This window comes from Talpa europaea, assembly GCF_964194135.1.
Source record: "Talpa europaea genome assembly, chromosome: 13".
Classification (NCBI taxonomy): domain Eukaryota; kingdom Metazoa; phylum Chordata; class Mammalia; order Eulipotyphla; family Talpidae; genus Talpa; species Talpa europaea.
This window is the reverse complement of record NC_140080.1, coordinates 91,063,706-91,077,228: the sequence shown is the minus strand read 5'-3', so window position 1 is coordinate 91,077,228 and position 13,523 is coordinate 91,063,706. Positions and strand designations below refer to the sequence as shown.

The following is a 13,523-nucleotide window of genomic DNA, read 5'->3' as shown; positions in this document are numbered from 1 at the left end:
GCATTCGCTTTAACCTACAAGCACATTAAATTGTGAGAAGGAATAAAGAAAAAGTAGGGACAAAGTTACATCATATCTTATGTCTAAAAGAGAGTCTGGCTCCCATAATTGCTATCCTAAAAAGTCTAAAAGCATGCAAATTTAGGGAGAGGATGTCTTATATTGGAAAAAAACACAACCAAAATATACACACGCTTCCAGCTAAGTCAAATATTCCAGTGGCATAGATTTATATCACAATTTACATTTTTACTGCTAACATTAAAATACTTCTCAATTGTAGCGGGTGTGATGAAAGCAGTGCCGTGGATAAATGAAGAGTGAGAAATGGTTTTAAAATAGCAGCAATGAAAAGGTACACTGACCACACCCTTGGAGTTAATGAATTGAAAACATTAGCATCAGATGGCGATTAGAATTACCAAAAGGTACTAATGGTGACTTTAATTATTAAATGAATTACTTCTCAGACAAATCTACTACATTGGAATGTGCCCTCAGTCATGATGGTTAGCTTCTTTTATAAATATGTGATGTGAACAGGCACAAAGAGCTAAAAAGGCATGTATATTATGGCCATATTTTTTAAAAACAGATGAACAATTTTATGAATATATGACAACTGGGATAGGGACTTTATTAGAGCAAAAGCAAAATAGTTTTGATGTTAGGGTGAAGGCATTTGTGTGATTTAAACATTCTATTTTCTAATTTTGTTATTATATCGAGTTTTCAATTAAAGTACAGAAAAGATGGCATTATTTTTTGCTTAGCAGCTATATAGGTACATCTCATTCTGGCTGTGAAGCGCTAAAGACTAATATAAATAACTATTTTGTAGTAGTTAACCCCTAAAACATTTCCCTAAGATAGAAGAATGAAAGTATTCCTCAGGATAAGGTACCTCAATATATAACAATTAAAGTGATTAATAAAAACTTGAACCTTTGAACTTGAGCACCACTGAGGACCTAGTGACTTTATCATAAATGATAACTCAGTTCTTTCAGCTAACAGTACAGCTCACATAAAGGGAGAGTCACAGAAAAATTTATACTTTGGGAGGTGGAGGGGGCAAAGCACATTAGAGTGAAGAGTCTGCTCAGGAGAGTTACAAAAAAAAGATGAATAGTATTTGGGAGCCATTGTCAATTACATTCTATGAATAAAAGAAAATAAGATTCACTGTATGTCAACTCTCTGAAATAAATCTGTTCCATATTATCTATATACACCCAGGTAAGCAAACCTCACTCCTGCACTGTTCTTATTTAAAGATTGAAGATAACATTTAAGACTTACAGCAAAAAAAAAAAAAAAAAAATAGGAACTTGAATCAGGTAATGTCTGACTTCAAATTTCATTAAACAAAACTGACAATGAATTAAGAAGGAAATGCATGAATAATGAATCATAAAGGACTTTCTAATTATAGATTTCTGGTAAAATAATTCTTGTATGTATTAACAATTCTTGCAATAAAATGACATACCCTTACATAGCTATGATTGAGAATACGGTTTCTGTACCTGAAAAAAATCACACAGCAGCCATGGTCAGAAAGCAGGGTGACTATTAAACATCTCAGACTTTATACACTGAAATGGGTTAGCAGCTGTCACTTAGGAGAGCCATGTTCCCATGTGCTGTGGTTATTCAGGAAACTTGGGGTATTTCCTTTGAAATTACCTTCAAAGTGAATTTCAATTCTAGTGGGCTAAGATCACTAAAGCTTAAAAGTGTAATTACATACTTTGTGCCTTTAGGAAAAAGTCCATTGTAGAAACTGGAATAAACCTAACACCCTGTAGCAGAGACTATGTAAGAAGGTGAGATGGTCAGTCTATTCACAGATGCTGGGAAAAATGAGCAGGCTGTAGAGAAATCCTACATCAGTAGCAGGTTTAGCCACTATTTCTAAGGGTTCTTAGCAAGGGGATGTATGTACACAATAACAAAGAGATAGGGGGGAAAAAGTCAAAGAAATGTAGAAGAGTGCATTTTTTTTCAAGCATTTCAGGGACAGACCTAAAGATACAGTTAATATAAAGAATTCCTGGACACTCCAGCCATACATTTCTCACTCACTGATCTTTCAAGGCCAAAGCTGGTGTTCAGATTGGTGCTCACTCTAACACTTTGATTCTTCTGATTAAACTACAGTATATAAAAGTAATAGTTTAACTGACAGATATTTACATCCATTTTGAGAGGATAACTAAAAATTACTGAACTTAACTTACACTACTTACCTTCCAAATAGATTAAAAAAAAGTTTTTACACATAAAGCTGACAGAATTAATGACTTGCAGGCAGACTCTAGAGTATTCGAGACTTGGCCTCTTACCTTGAAACATCCACGTAGGATAGAAAATTCGGAACTGGATAAACATCAAGTTGAACGAGTTCTAGGAGATGGGGGGGGGGCAACCACAAAAACATTACCATTCAAGTGACACAGAGATTCTTTTTATATGTAGAATATCATCACTGTGCTTTATTCTCCATTGTTTGTTTAGCTGAGGAAGCACAATACATCCATTTGTTCAACTTTCAAACTACAGGAAAGTACAGAGTACTTCTAATTTTATCACAAGATCTTATTCAGAGACTCAAATAAATCATTCATTCTACTTTCTACCTCTTTTTCAGCCACCTCCTGTGGCTCTCCTCCTGTTCTGCATGCTAAATTTTATCTTAAAAATTAACTGAATGAACACCGTGTTTAACTTCCTGGTTTCTTCCATAAAACCAAATGCTTTTGCCTTTTTCACTCTACTGAAACAGCACTCCTGAGAATCACAAATGACTTCCTCTACTTAAATCTGAAAATTCCTCCTTAAAGCTGTATGAAACGTGGTGCTACCATCCATTGAGGACTTTGTTTCTTGGAGCAGTTTCTTCTGCTTCTCTGACACCAAGTAATTCACGCTACAGTGCCTGTCTGGTCAGCCCCTCTAATACCAGCTAACTCTGGGTATTTGTCTACTTTGGGTACCAGCTCTTGTCATCTAGTTCCAGTACTTACTACTTCTAAGAAGATGAGGCTTAAATCATCAGTTCACACAAAGACCATTACAGGAACCTGGATTAGTGTCGTGGGTTCCTGTCTGTCCTCCATAAATACACACTGTACACTGCCTTCGTGCTAACAGCCTATAGTATCGCTTCCAGTTAAGATACTCCTCCACGTAAGAAGCTCTGCGGGTTCTCTAGAGCTTATTATACTAGCTTCAAAGATTCACCATCTGACTCCAGGCCATGCATCCCAGAATTATTTATCACTCTCTAGCAGCCACCTATAAGTTCATGATTCCCTCTCTTTTCCCATCTGCCAAACAAACCACATTCCAATTATTTTCTTTTCAACATCTTCTTCATGCCTCCTGGCTATACAAATCCTTTAACCCTTCAGTGATCTCCAGCTATTTGAGGTTTTGCTTGATTCCCCATGAAAGTGAAGTCATTAAAAAAAAAATCCCTTATTCAGGGGGTCAGGGGGCATGAGAACAAAGGTGAGGGAGCACAGAAGACTATGGGGATGGACTATGGATGCCTTGGTGGTGGGTGCAATATAGTTATAACATCTGATGGGGGAGATCCTATACTACTAAAACACAAACAACTTTGTAAACTGATGTTACCTCAATAAAATAAAATGAAATAAAAATCCCTCATCTTCTAGAACTCACAGACTACACTGCACAGAGTACTTGATAAGCATTTGTTTAACTTGTAATAAATATTTGTGCAGTATTCTGATTGCAGAGAAGTGAAAGCTTCACTTTAACAAACATGTGCCCGTATGAATGACATCTTTTTTTAGAACTACCAAGATTTCCCAGTTCTGAGGAAGAGATCTCATTAAATGACTAAGGCTCTTCCTTTGTGGTATCCCTGAAGGTGTAAAATTCAGGCTTCTCCTAATGTGAGTTCCTTTGTTAACAAAGCATGAAATTTGAGACCCTGAATGGAATTCAAAACAGTTATTCCTTTCACTTTCACTCTCCAATATTAAGGCAAGGCTCCAGATTTACTATCTTAGCAAGGCAGCCAAAGACACAGTTCATTCCTTACCTCCTTTAAGCAGAGGAGCCAAATCAAAAATGGGCATAACTTATCTAAATATCACAACATGAGAAACACAAGTTATGAAATATATAATCTTCTCTTTTGATCCCTTTAAGTACCAGCCCAGCATTCTCTTATGATTTTTAGCTTAGCAAAGGTTGATACTTATTTCACTAAATTTGAGGAAAGAAAAATCCAAGTGAGGCAGAGATGATGGCGCTGAGTCAATTCTTGCAACAAAAGGGAAACTTGGATGTGGTCTCTGTTCCGTACCATTAGAAGAGGCATAGAGCGCTTTTAGGAAATAGCCACAGATGTTCAATGTCACCAGTTGATTCCTCTCACAGTGCAAAACTTCGATGTTGTTGAAAATCATAGCATCTAGATCACTAAGCTTATTGTCACGCAAATCAAGTTGAGTGACATGCTGGAGAAAGTCCACTTCATCCGCTTCAAGCTTCCGAATTATGTTCAGTCTTGAGGGAGAAAGGACATACATAGATATAAATAGGATTGCAATAAAACAAAATAAAATAAAAATCCCTCATCTTCTAGAACTCATGGACTACACTGCACATAAAGTACTTGATAGTCATTTGTTTAACTTGTAATAAATATTTGTGCAGTATTCGAATTGCAGAGAATTGAAAGCTTCACTTTAACAAACATGTGCCCACATGACCTCTTCCTTTTTCAGAACTATCAAGATTCCCAGCTCTGAGGAAGAGATCTCATTAAATGACTAAGGCTCTTCCTTTGTGGTATCCCTGAAGGTGTAAAATTTTATATATTTATATACAGATATATACATGTATATATATACATGCATACATATATATATATAATTAAATGCAATGCTATAAATAAATGGCCACACCCTAATATGGCGCGGTCCAAGGAAGAGGACTCATGTCTCACTATAGTATAGTTAGTCACAATTTCTTTAATTTCAGCATCTGGTCTTGCTGACCTGGCCAGATTTTCTGCTTATTTTTAGCTGTAACTCATGAAGTCCTAACTCTGATAATATATTCTGAAACATAATTTAGATCCCTAAGGCTGGAAGAAAAGTACACATACATTGATGTTCAATACCTTAATTCAAGAGGGAAAAAATCCATTTATTTATTTCCAAAGAATTTGACTAAAAGAACACAGGAAACAAAATCTAGAACTCAACTTCAGTGAATATTGAAGAAAAGAAAGAGAATGAGTGAGCAGCCGTATAGGACAGAACTAGGTGAATCTGGGGGCGGAAAAAGGGACTCACATATGCACCAGAAATAGGAATGCTGGTTCATAGTCAAGGAACAATTACCGAAATGATCTCCAGCTTTAAAGTATTCCTTGAAAGGACTAGCTGCAGAAAATACCGAAATCTGACATCTGGGATTCACTGAGAAACCATCACGTGCAGGACGCTGATGGGGATCACCACGTCCAGGACAGAACAGGGCACAGGGGAAAACTGGTGAAACCGCACTTTGAGAACCACCTATCTGAGCTGCTCTATACCAAGTCCTTTACAAACAATAATAAAGCCCTCGACTTCTCATTTCTCGTGACAAAGTCAGCAGACTGCTAAAATCATGCACTTGGTGAGAAGAGCTTTAATGCGAAGGTTGGGGCTTAGAAAAACACTAATAGGTCTTTGTAGTAAACACCTGCCCTCTGAAAAAGTAAAGTTACCCTAACCGAATTATTAACAACAGACTATCAGGCTGCTGTGACGCAAGGATGGCTGACAGACCGCAAATGGCCAGGGCTCATCTGCCAGCATGTGGCCACTTCAAACGTCCCCAAGGATTGTATTTTACTACTTATTTATTTTGGGTTGCAAGATTAAAAAATTGGCCTCAACCTAGTAATTTGCCTATTTCCAAATGCTCACTACATTACCAGACTATGTACACAGAAAGGCAAATCTTATTTTGGATACAATAAACCACAGGGATTGAAAAAAAGCCCCATGTTCTCCCTAATCTACCCTTTAAATTACCTTCAAGATGTGGCACCATTATTATCCCCACTTGAAACAGTTCCCCAACAACTTCATTGTATTAACACTAAAATAATTAAAAGACTGGTTGAATGAGGAGACAAAAGAAAAATCTATAGTGACAGGGAAGTGCACATTTCCACTCTTCAATTTAACTTGTCAAGTCCCATCAGGACTCAAATATAAAAATATAGTTTCACACAATAATGTTAACTATTTAGGATGAACTTTTAAATTCCATCCAATATTCCCCTCAGCTGGCTGAACCATTTTATTTATTTCATAAATACTCATTGAGCAAGTTTCTATGTGTGGATGGGCAGTAAGATCATTATTTTCTAGTTCTAGTGGCTGCTCAATATTTTGCACCTATGACTTTGAGCCAGTCACCCAAGTTCTTGTTAATTCTAATCTGTAAAATGGGGCTCACACTTTCAGCACTGTAAGGCAGCTGAGAAATCGAATGAATGTACGTGCTGGTGCTTCACCAACAGGGAAACGCTATGGTGAAGAGGAGTTGCAGCTTTGTGTCCATAAGTGATGACTAAAACACAGTATCTTACCATGTTTGTCACTCAGTTCAGTAATTTAGTGAGGGAAATCACATGTGCTGTAAAATATGAAGTATAAAGGCTACCAGTACGTGGTAAGTGCCATAAATAATGTGTGAAATAGAATGATTCAAAAAGTGCTACAGGAGAGGAAGCAAGTTACTTAACTCCTGAGGGCTGGCAAACCTGACAGGCGCTAACAGGAGAAGCAGCAGGAAATTTCATGCAGTGAGTGTATGAAGTCATTCGTACACTCAGGAGTCAGCGTGGAGTGAGAGGAGTGAGAATATGGCTGCAGAGTGGGTGAGTTAATACTTATCAAGTACTGTACCTACTAAGTGCTAACACTAAGTGCTAACATCCTAACAGGTCTAAGGATGAATAAGAGTGGTGCTTCCCAAATTAGCTATGGTGGAGACCTATTTCCTAAACTTACAATCCATCACAGAACAGTGTGTGGTCACATGGCACATGTCCAGCACACAGCTCACACCACAGGGGGCTCCCTGTGCAAGCTCTCCAACACAGTCTACTCCGTGTACACTCAGACGAGTCTCCCTGGATGTTGTGGCAATGTCAAACCACTCTAAGTTTCCAAAATACTCAGTCTCTAGGGTGTGTGTGCGTGTGCAAGTGTGTGTGTGTGCACGTGTATCTCATTGGTGGAAAGTAGCCAATAATTGGCTTGCCAGCATGGATTGGAGGGCAAAACTTTGAGTGGCTCTGAGGATGAGCCTCATCCTCAAGGGAGCCACAGCCTGGTGGGGTGACACCAGAGAGGATAGGTTGAATACCTGGAACTAAAGACTTGAAGGCTCTGAGCAAGACTGCTTGCTTGTGAGGCACAAACAGAAGCAGATGGCTCACTGGGAGACAGCAGTAGTAATGAGAAGGATGAGGAAGGCACAAAGGGAAAAATCAGTGTGAGAGAAGCACAACAGAATCTGGTGGTAGATTTGAAATCGTCAAAAGTTTGTGTCTGGATAAGCCAATAAAGCAATACTGGAAATAGGAATTTGGAAGACTGGCTAAATTAAAAGAAATTAAACTGTTTTACATGTATTTCATTAAGTGCGTCCCCAGGGAAAACCAAAGTGCACTCAGCCAGCTTGCAGCTGAGCGGACCTAGTCCCAAGGAGAGAAATGGGAAAGCCCGCAGGACACTCATCAATGGAGATGAAAGGTGAATGACAAAGGTCCCTGAGAACGGCAAGAAAGAGGGAGAGAAGTGACCGAAGAGAGAGACGTGGGCGACAGCCACACTCTGGACAGAGAAGCGGATCTGACCGGACTTTGCCCAGCTCGGTGGGTGGAGTGGAACAGCAGTCTACTCACTTAATCAACATGCACAGTGTGTCTGAGGTCTACTCCCACATATAAATACCCTACAAGTGATTGCATCTAAAAAGACTCCAGTACTAAATCTCTGAGGAGTTTAAAAAGCTGTTAGTAAGAAGTTACTTCTAGATACAGCAGAGTGATCTATATGTAAGCTAATTCAGATCAATAAAAGAATGTCTTCTTATACCAGGTAAATCAGAATTCATCTTATCCTTGTTACCTGAGGTCTGTATGACCCACTGTCCACAGTGAGGTGAATGAATAAGGTAGGGCTTAAATTTTGGAATGATAAGGTTCTCGAAATCCAAGTGACTCACTCAGAGGCAAATGTAAACATTTTAGGAAGAAAGTTAACAAGACAAACTAGTTCCCTGACCTGTCACATCCAAAAAGTTTTCAAAGTCAGATAAATTATAACCATTCGTACCCCTGAATTAAGATTGGAGGTCTGCAAATTGCAAACACTTCCCAGGTGTGAAAGGCTCGATTGCTTTAGTCTGAAGAGTGGTGAAGTCTAGCAGTTCTTTGTGAGAGTAGAATGAATGAGTTTCCCCAGCCAAACCATGTGGAAAGAAGGGGAGAAAAGGATGATGCCACTTGACCAGATGAACCAGACAGACCTGAGTGAGGATCTGGGGTTATCAATGAAGAAGAAAATGGGTAGTAAATCGAGGAAAGAACCACCTTTGACAGAGAGATGAAAAGATGCCAACACTGCTGGCTGAACAGGTGCCAGGAGCAGAAGTCTTCAATCAGGTAACAATAAAAAACATAACATTTACTGAGAGTGTGAAGTGTTTAACTCAATTCATTCTAAAAGACTATGAATTAGGGTATGTTATTAACTGTAATCTGTAAGCGAGAACACAACTGCACACACATTAAAACCTCTCTTCCCAGATTTAATGTGGCTAGTAAGTAGTCATCAACTCAGGACTAATGGTTGAAAAGCATAAAATGAGGCAAGTTAGTATTAAGGCCTAAGCTCCACAGGCTGCTTTGCAGGAACTGAAGCCCACAACAGGTACCAGTTTTTCCTTAACAAAGAGAAATCTAGAATAGTGTCCTGTATGGTTCTTTATGCATTTGAAACCAACACGGAACCCTTCTTAGGAAGGGATGATTACTGAACATCTCTGCTTTCACAAGCCTGAGACAGTGCCTTCCAGTGTGAACTCAGTGTGACGTGATCAAAATGCAGGTTACCTGCTCCTGGGAGGGGTGAGAGTAGATGTGCTAGCCAGACCTGAGATTGACAAGAGATTATGAATTTTATATATTTGCAAAGTTCAGTAAACTAAGGGCAGAGTCATCTGAGAAATGAATTCAACAAATATATAAATATTTAATCTAAGGAGTATATTACATTAAATTGGAAAATCCAAGGAAGGAAAAAAAATGGGATGATGTCAACTGCCTCAAGCCACAGAAAAGAAGATTAAAGAGAGAAAAATATCTATTTCGTTCTCTAATATATGGTTCATTCACCTTAAATAGCTCTCTGAATTGATGGGCCTATTGATTAAAGCAAATTAAAACTTGATTCAAACTTATAAAACAAATTAAGGCCTTAACACATATGAAAATGGTTTTTAAACAAGTTTCAGATATGTGCAAACTCTACAGTTGCTCACTGTCCCTTCTGCTGGGCAGAAACAGAAAATCAGGCCTAACTACAACTAACCAGATCTCGGCAGGAGAGTATCACCGAAGGGCCGTAACCTACCCCCGAAAACACCAGCCAACCACTCGAATGGAACGTATTTCTTAAAAATAGTTACCTTAGATCCACATGTTTAATGTGAGGCATTTTTCTTAAAGCCTGGAGCCTAAGGGTCTCCATACAGTTTCCACTCATACAGAGTTTATCCACAGCAGTCAATTTCTCCAATACCTCTGGAATGTCAGTGAATTCATTGAAAGAAAGACCAAGATAACTAAGCTGATGCATGTTCTCCAACTCAGCAGGAAGGGCCCGGAGAAAGTTTCCATCCAACAAAAATGTTTGTAAGCTATTAAAGAAAACAGAAGAATTATAAAGAGAACAGGTAAATTTGACATCCTATTATCAACATATATGTTCCACAAATACAGATCATATTTATTATTAAACAATATACTATCCCTTGTAAAATGCATAAGGGCCTGAGGTAGTAATGCACCAGGGAGGTAAGACCAGAGATAAACATCTTAATCTTTTACTGAAAACAAAAATTATGACTAATTTCCCCAACTTGGATAGGCATAAATAGGAACAAAGTGAGCTAACTGCAATCTGAACTAGCCAAAATACCCATCTTTCACTGCTATTAAAAAAAAAAATTGTTTACTTTTGCCTTAGGATTCAGTGTAACTCAGAAATGAGAGTATAACTGTCCCCCCCATGTTTAGTCATGCTCATCCGTAAGGATCTTCAGTTCAGAACAAAGATATTTTAATTTCTGATAAGATTTTAGAGAGTGTGAAAGCCCACAAAGGAACCCTACACAGACTACAAAGAGCTTGATTTCTCTACTTGAGGCCAACACTTATGAGACTAATGTAACAAGGGAACTAGTGTCAAGTGGCTGAGTCTCCAGAGCCACTTCCCTGGGGGGGCTTCTGTACTCACTTGTGCATGACGCCCACGGCTGGCGGGACGGCTCCCAGGGCGTTGCAGGACACGTTCAGCTCCGTCAGCGTGGGGATACTGCAGACTGCTAATGGGAAGTCCCCTAAGTGATTATTGGAAAGGTTAAGACTCTTCAACTTGCTGAACCTATTACAACAAAAGGAAAGAAAGGACAGCTGTCACACATGAACACCAACACATAATTTCAGCACAGCCCTAGAGACAATTCAGCCCAACCTCCTAGTCCAGCTGAGGAGAAAGTGGGCAGCAGAACTTCTGATCTTAGGCTAGTGTTGTACCCGAAATATAAACACCAAGTGAAAAACAAACAAAACTGTCATTCTAAAATAAGTTGAATACTAGAGGAAGTGAGTTCTGGGGAGTAGTTTTTCAGCTTCCCCCACTCAGCAAGCTTAATTAAGGGGCCTACGAGTGCTAAGGGCAAGGTAGGCGAAAGAACAAAAGGTAGATCTAGCTCTTCTGAATATTTGCTATCCCAGAGGAGCTAAAAACTTTTCTGCTTCACTTGTCTCAAATTTCAAATTCAAACCTGAAATTATAAAAATGTAACAATTTGTCAAAACTACACTCTCTAAGGTACCCAGGATTTTATGGTTCCACATTTAAGAAGCAATCATCATTCCTCAATTTTAATCTATACTTGACACTGCAAACCACATCCCCTAAGAAAACTCTTCTCCATCACTTCCATGGCATTTTCTTCACTGTGCCTCTTCCTAGTTCTCTCTAAACATCTCCCCCTGTGTTTCCTTCCTTTGGGTCAGCTCTTTTCCACCCCAGAGATAAATATTCTTCATAGATCTGTTTTTCGGTGCATCCCCTTTTTTCCTCCACATTGTCCTTGGTGATCACTTTCTTGTTCATGGGTTAGAAAACATCCACACGCCATTTCGTCTCTCCTGTGCTACCTGCAACATTTCCAGTTCAAAATGGAACATCTTTATCCCAGACCAGCACTTCTTCCTGTGAAATTTTTGTTGATGACTCTTTTCTCAGCTGTCCAAGTAATTAAAGAAGTCAGCTTTACTCCTTTGTGCACTGCCAACCTTTATGAGATTCAAGTCAGTTAAGTTACTGCACTACACTAATTCATTGAGAAAGTGTCCACGCCTAAATGCCAGCATACACTATGCTCGGAACAGACACATACATCCTAAAGTAAGTCCAGTTAAATCTACTGAGCATTTAAAAGAACCTGTCATGTGACATTAAATTCTACAATAAAAAAATGTTAAAATTTATTCCAAATAGCGACATAAAGTTTATTCTAAATAGAAAGCCTGCAATGTGTCTACTTGACAGGCTCTGAAAGTCTTACCTTGGCTTTCTATAAAAGGTGTTTTCTTGGATGGTGGAGTATAGACCTATAGCGTTTCAAGTTTTTAAAAAAATGATTTCAGAAGGAATTGCAGCTAAGCCTGAATAATTATTTTTGTTTTATATTTCACAAATTGACTCATTAGGCCTTCTTCTAACAAAAAATACTTCTCCTTAATTCTGATTATCCATGATCTATATAACACAAACTAGAATTACAGGATCTATTATTTTTAAATTAAGCCAAATATTAAAAGATTTGCAAAAATATAAAACAACTAGCTATTTTTTTGCTTTAGAAGTTATTTTTCACAAAAAAGTATGCTACCACAAATGGATTTATTGTTTTTCTAAATGAGTTAATATGTTAAAATATTTCTGCTTAAAATTTCTAATACATTAAGTATCAGTACATCGAATCTACCAAAGCTGCTTAGGGTCCTCAATTTTTAAGATGACAAAGGAGGCTGGAAGTAGGGTTGTCAGGTAAAATACAGGACACATCAGTTAAAGTGAATTTCAGGTAAACGGGTAAATTTTTAGTGAAAGTATGACACAAATATTGCACAGGAGACAATTAAACTTTTAAAAGTTAGGTTGTTTTTCTAAAATTCAAATTTAACGAGGTGCTCTGAAATTTTTCTTCGGAATCAGGTAACCCCATCTTGAAATAGTTGAAACTGCTGTTTTAAGTCCAAACAACAACAAGAACGGAGGTGGCGGAGCCCCAGACCTCAGCTGCAGCAGGCCTCGGCCGCACCCTGCCAGCTTCCACAGCTGCAACTCTACCCGAGCCATCAGCGGGTAACCACACCTTCTCCCTCTACTCTGCAGTTCTCCCTCTCCCTGTTGGTTAGAATCACTATTTTTTTCTTTTTTGCTGCACGAAAGCCCCTTTAGTTTGCATTCATGAGAGTGGCTGGCTGGACCCATAACCAGCAAGAAAGGTGATTCACCTGGGGACAATTTTTTTTTTAAGAGTTTTTACCAGTAACAAAAAGTTCATCTAGGAAAGAAATGGACCTAGTAGACATTATCCACCAGAGTATAAAGACTTTCAAGAAAGTGGAGAAAGGAAGGATCACAATTCCTGTAATTACTCAAGATAGAAAATAGAAGCACTGGTTTTTAGAAAAGCATTTATCAATAACAGGGACAAAAAAAGGCTTATTTATCTATGCAACATTATTTACTAAGTTCCACCACTCCTGACAACAAGGGAACACAACAGTGAGTTGAATGAGTAAAAGGCAGTTGACAAGATTAAATGGAAGAAAATAAAGAAAAATAGACAAGTACCCCTATTAATCACACACACACACACACACACACATACGTATACACACAACTCTAAATACAAAGAGGTGCAATTATTCTGCACCAATTCAATTATAAAAACACTGCCAGACCTTATGGTAAAGAAAACTGCTCTCAGTCCCAGGGGCCAAGCACCCCCAACTGAACAAGAGCCTGGACCCCCTTCCCATAGAGCTGTGCTACTGTTGTAAGATACCACTAGCCCCAGCCAGGCTACCAAGCACTGAATAGGATTAGTGCAAATTGATATGGTCTCTATACACATTGAATTTCAGACTTAGTTACAAAAAAAAA

At 38.5% G+C, this 13,523-nt stretch overlaps 1 protein-coding gene across 1 annotated transcript in view; it reads right to left on the bottom strand.

Moving 5' to 3' along the window:
• Positions 1–13,523, bottom strand: part of PHLPP1 (PH domain and leucine rich repeat protein phosphatase 1) — a gene marked incomplete at both ends in the record, with an annotated part of 193,472 nt that overhangs the window by 37,260 nt on the left and 142,689 nt on the right. The window contains 4 exons of the mRNA XM_084252709.1: positions 2,349–2,409; positions 4,346–4,548; positions 9,745–9,975; positions 10,575–10,721. Of these exons, the coding sequence (XP_084108835.1) occupies positions 2,349–2,409; positions 4,346–4,548; positions 9,745–9,975; positions 10,575–10,721 (642 nt within the window). The remainder of the gene's footprint in view (positions 1–2,348; positions 2,410–4,345; positions 4,549–9,744; positions 9,976–10,574; positions 10,722–13,523) is intronic.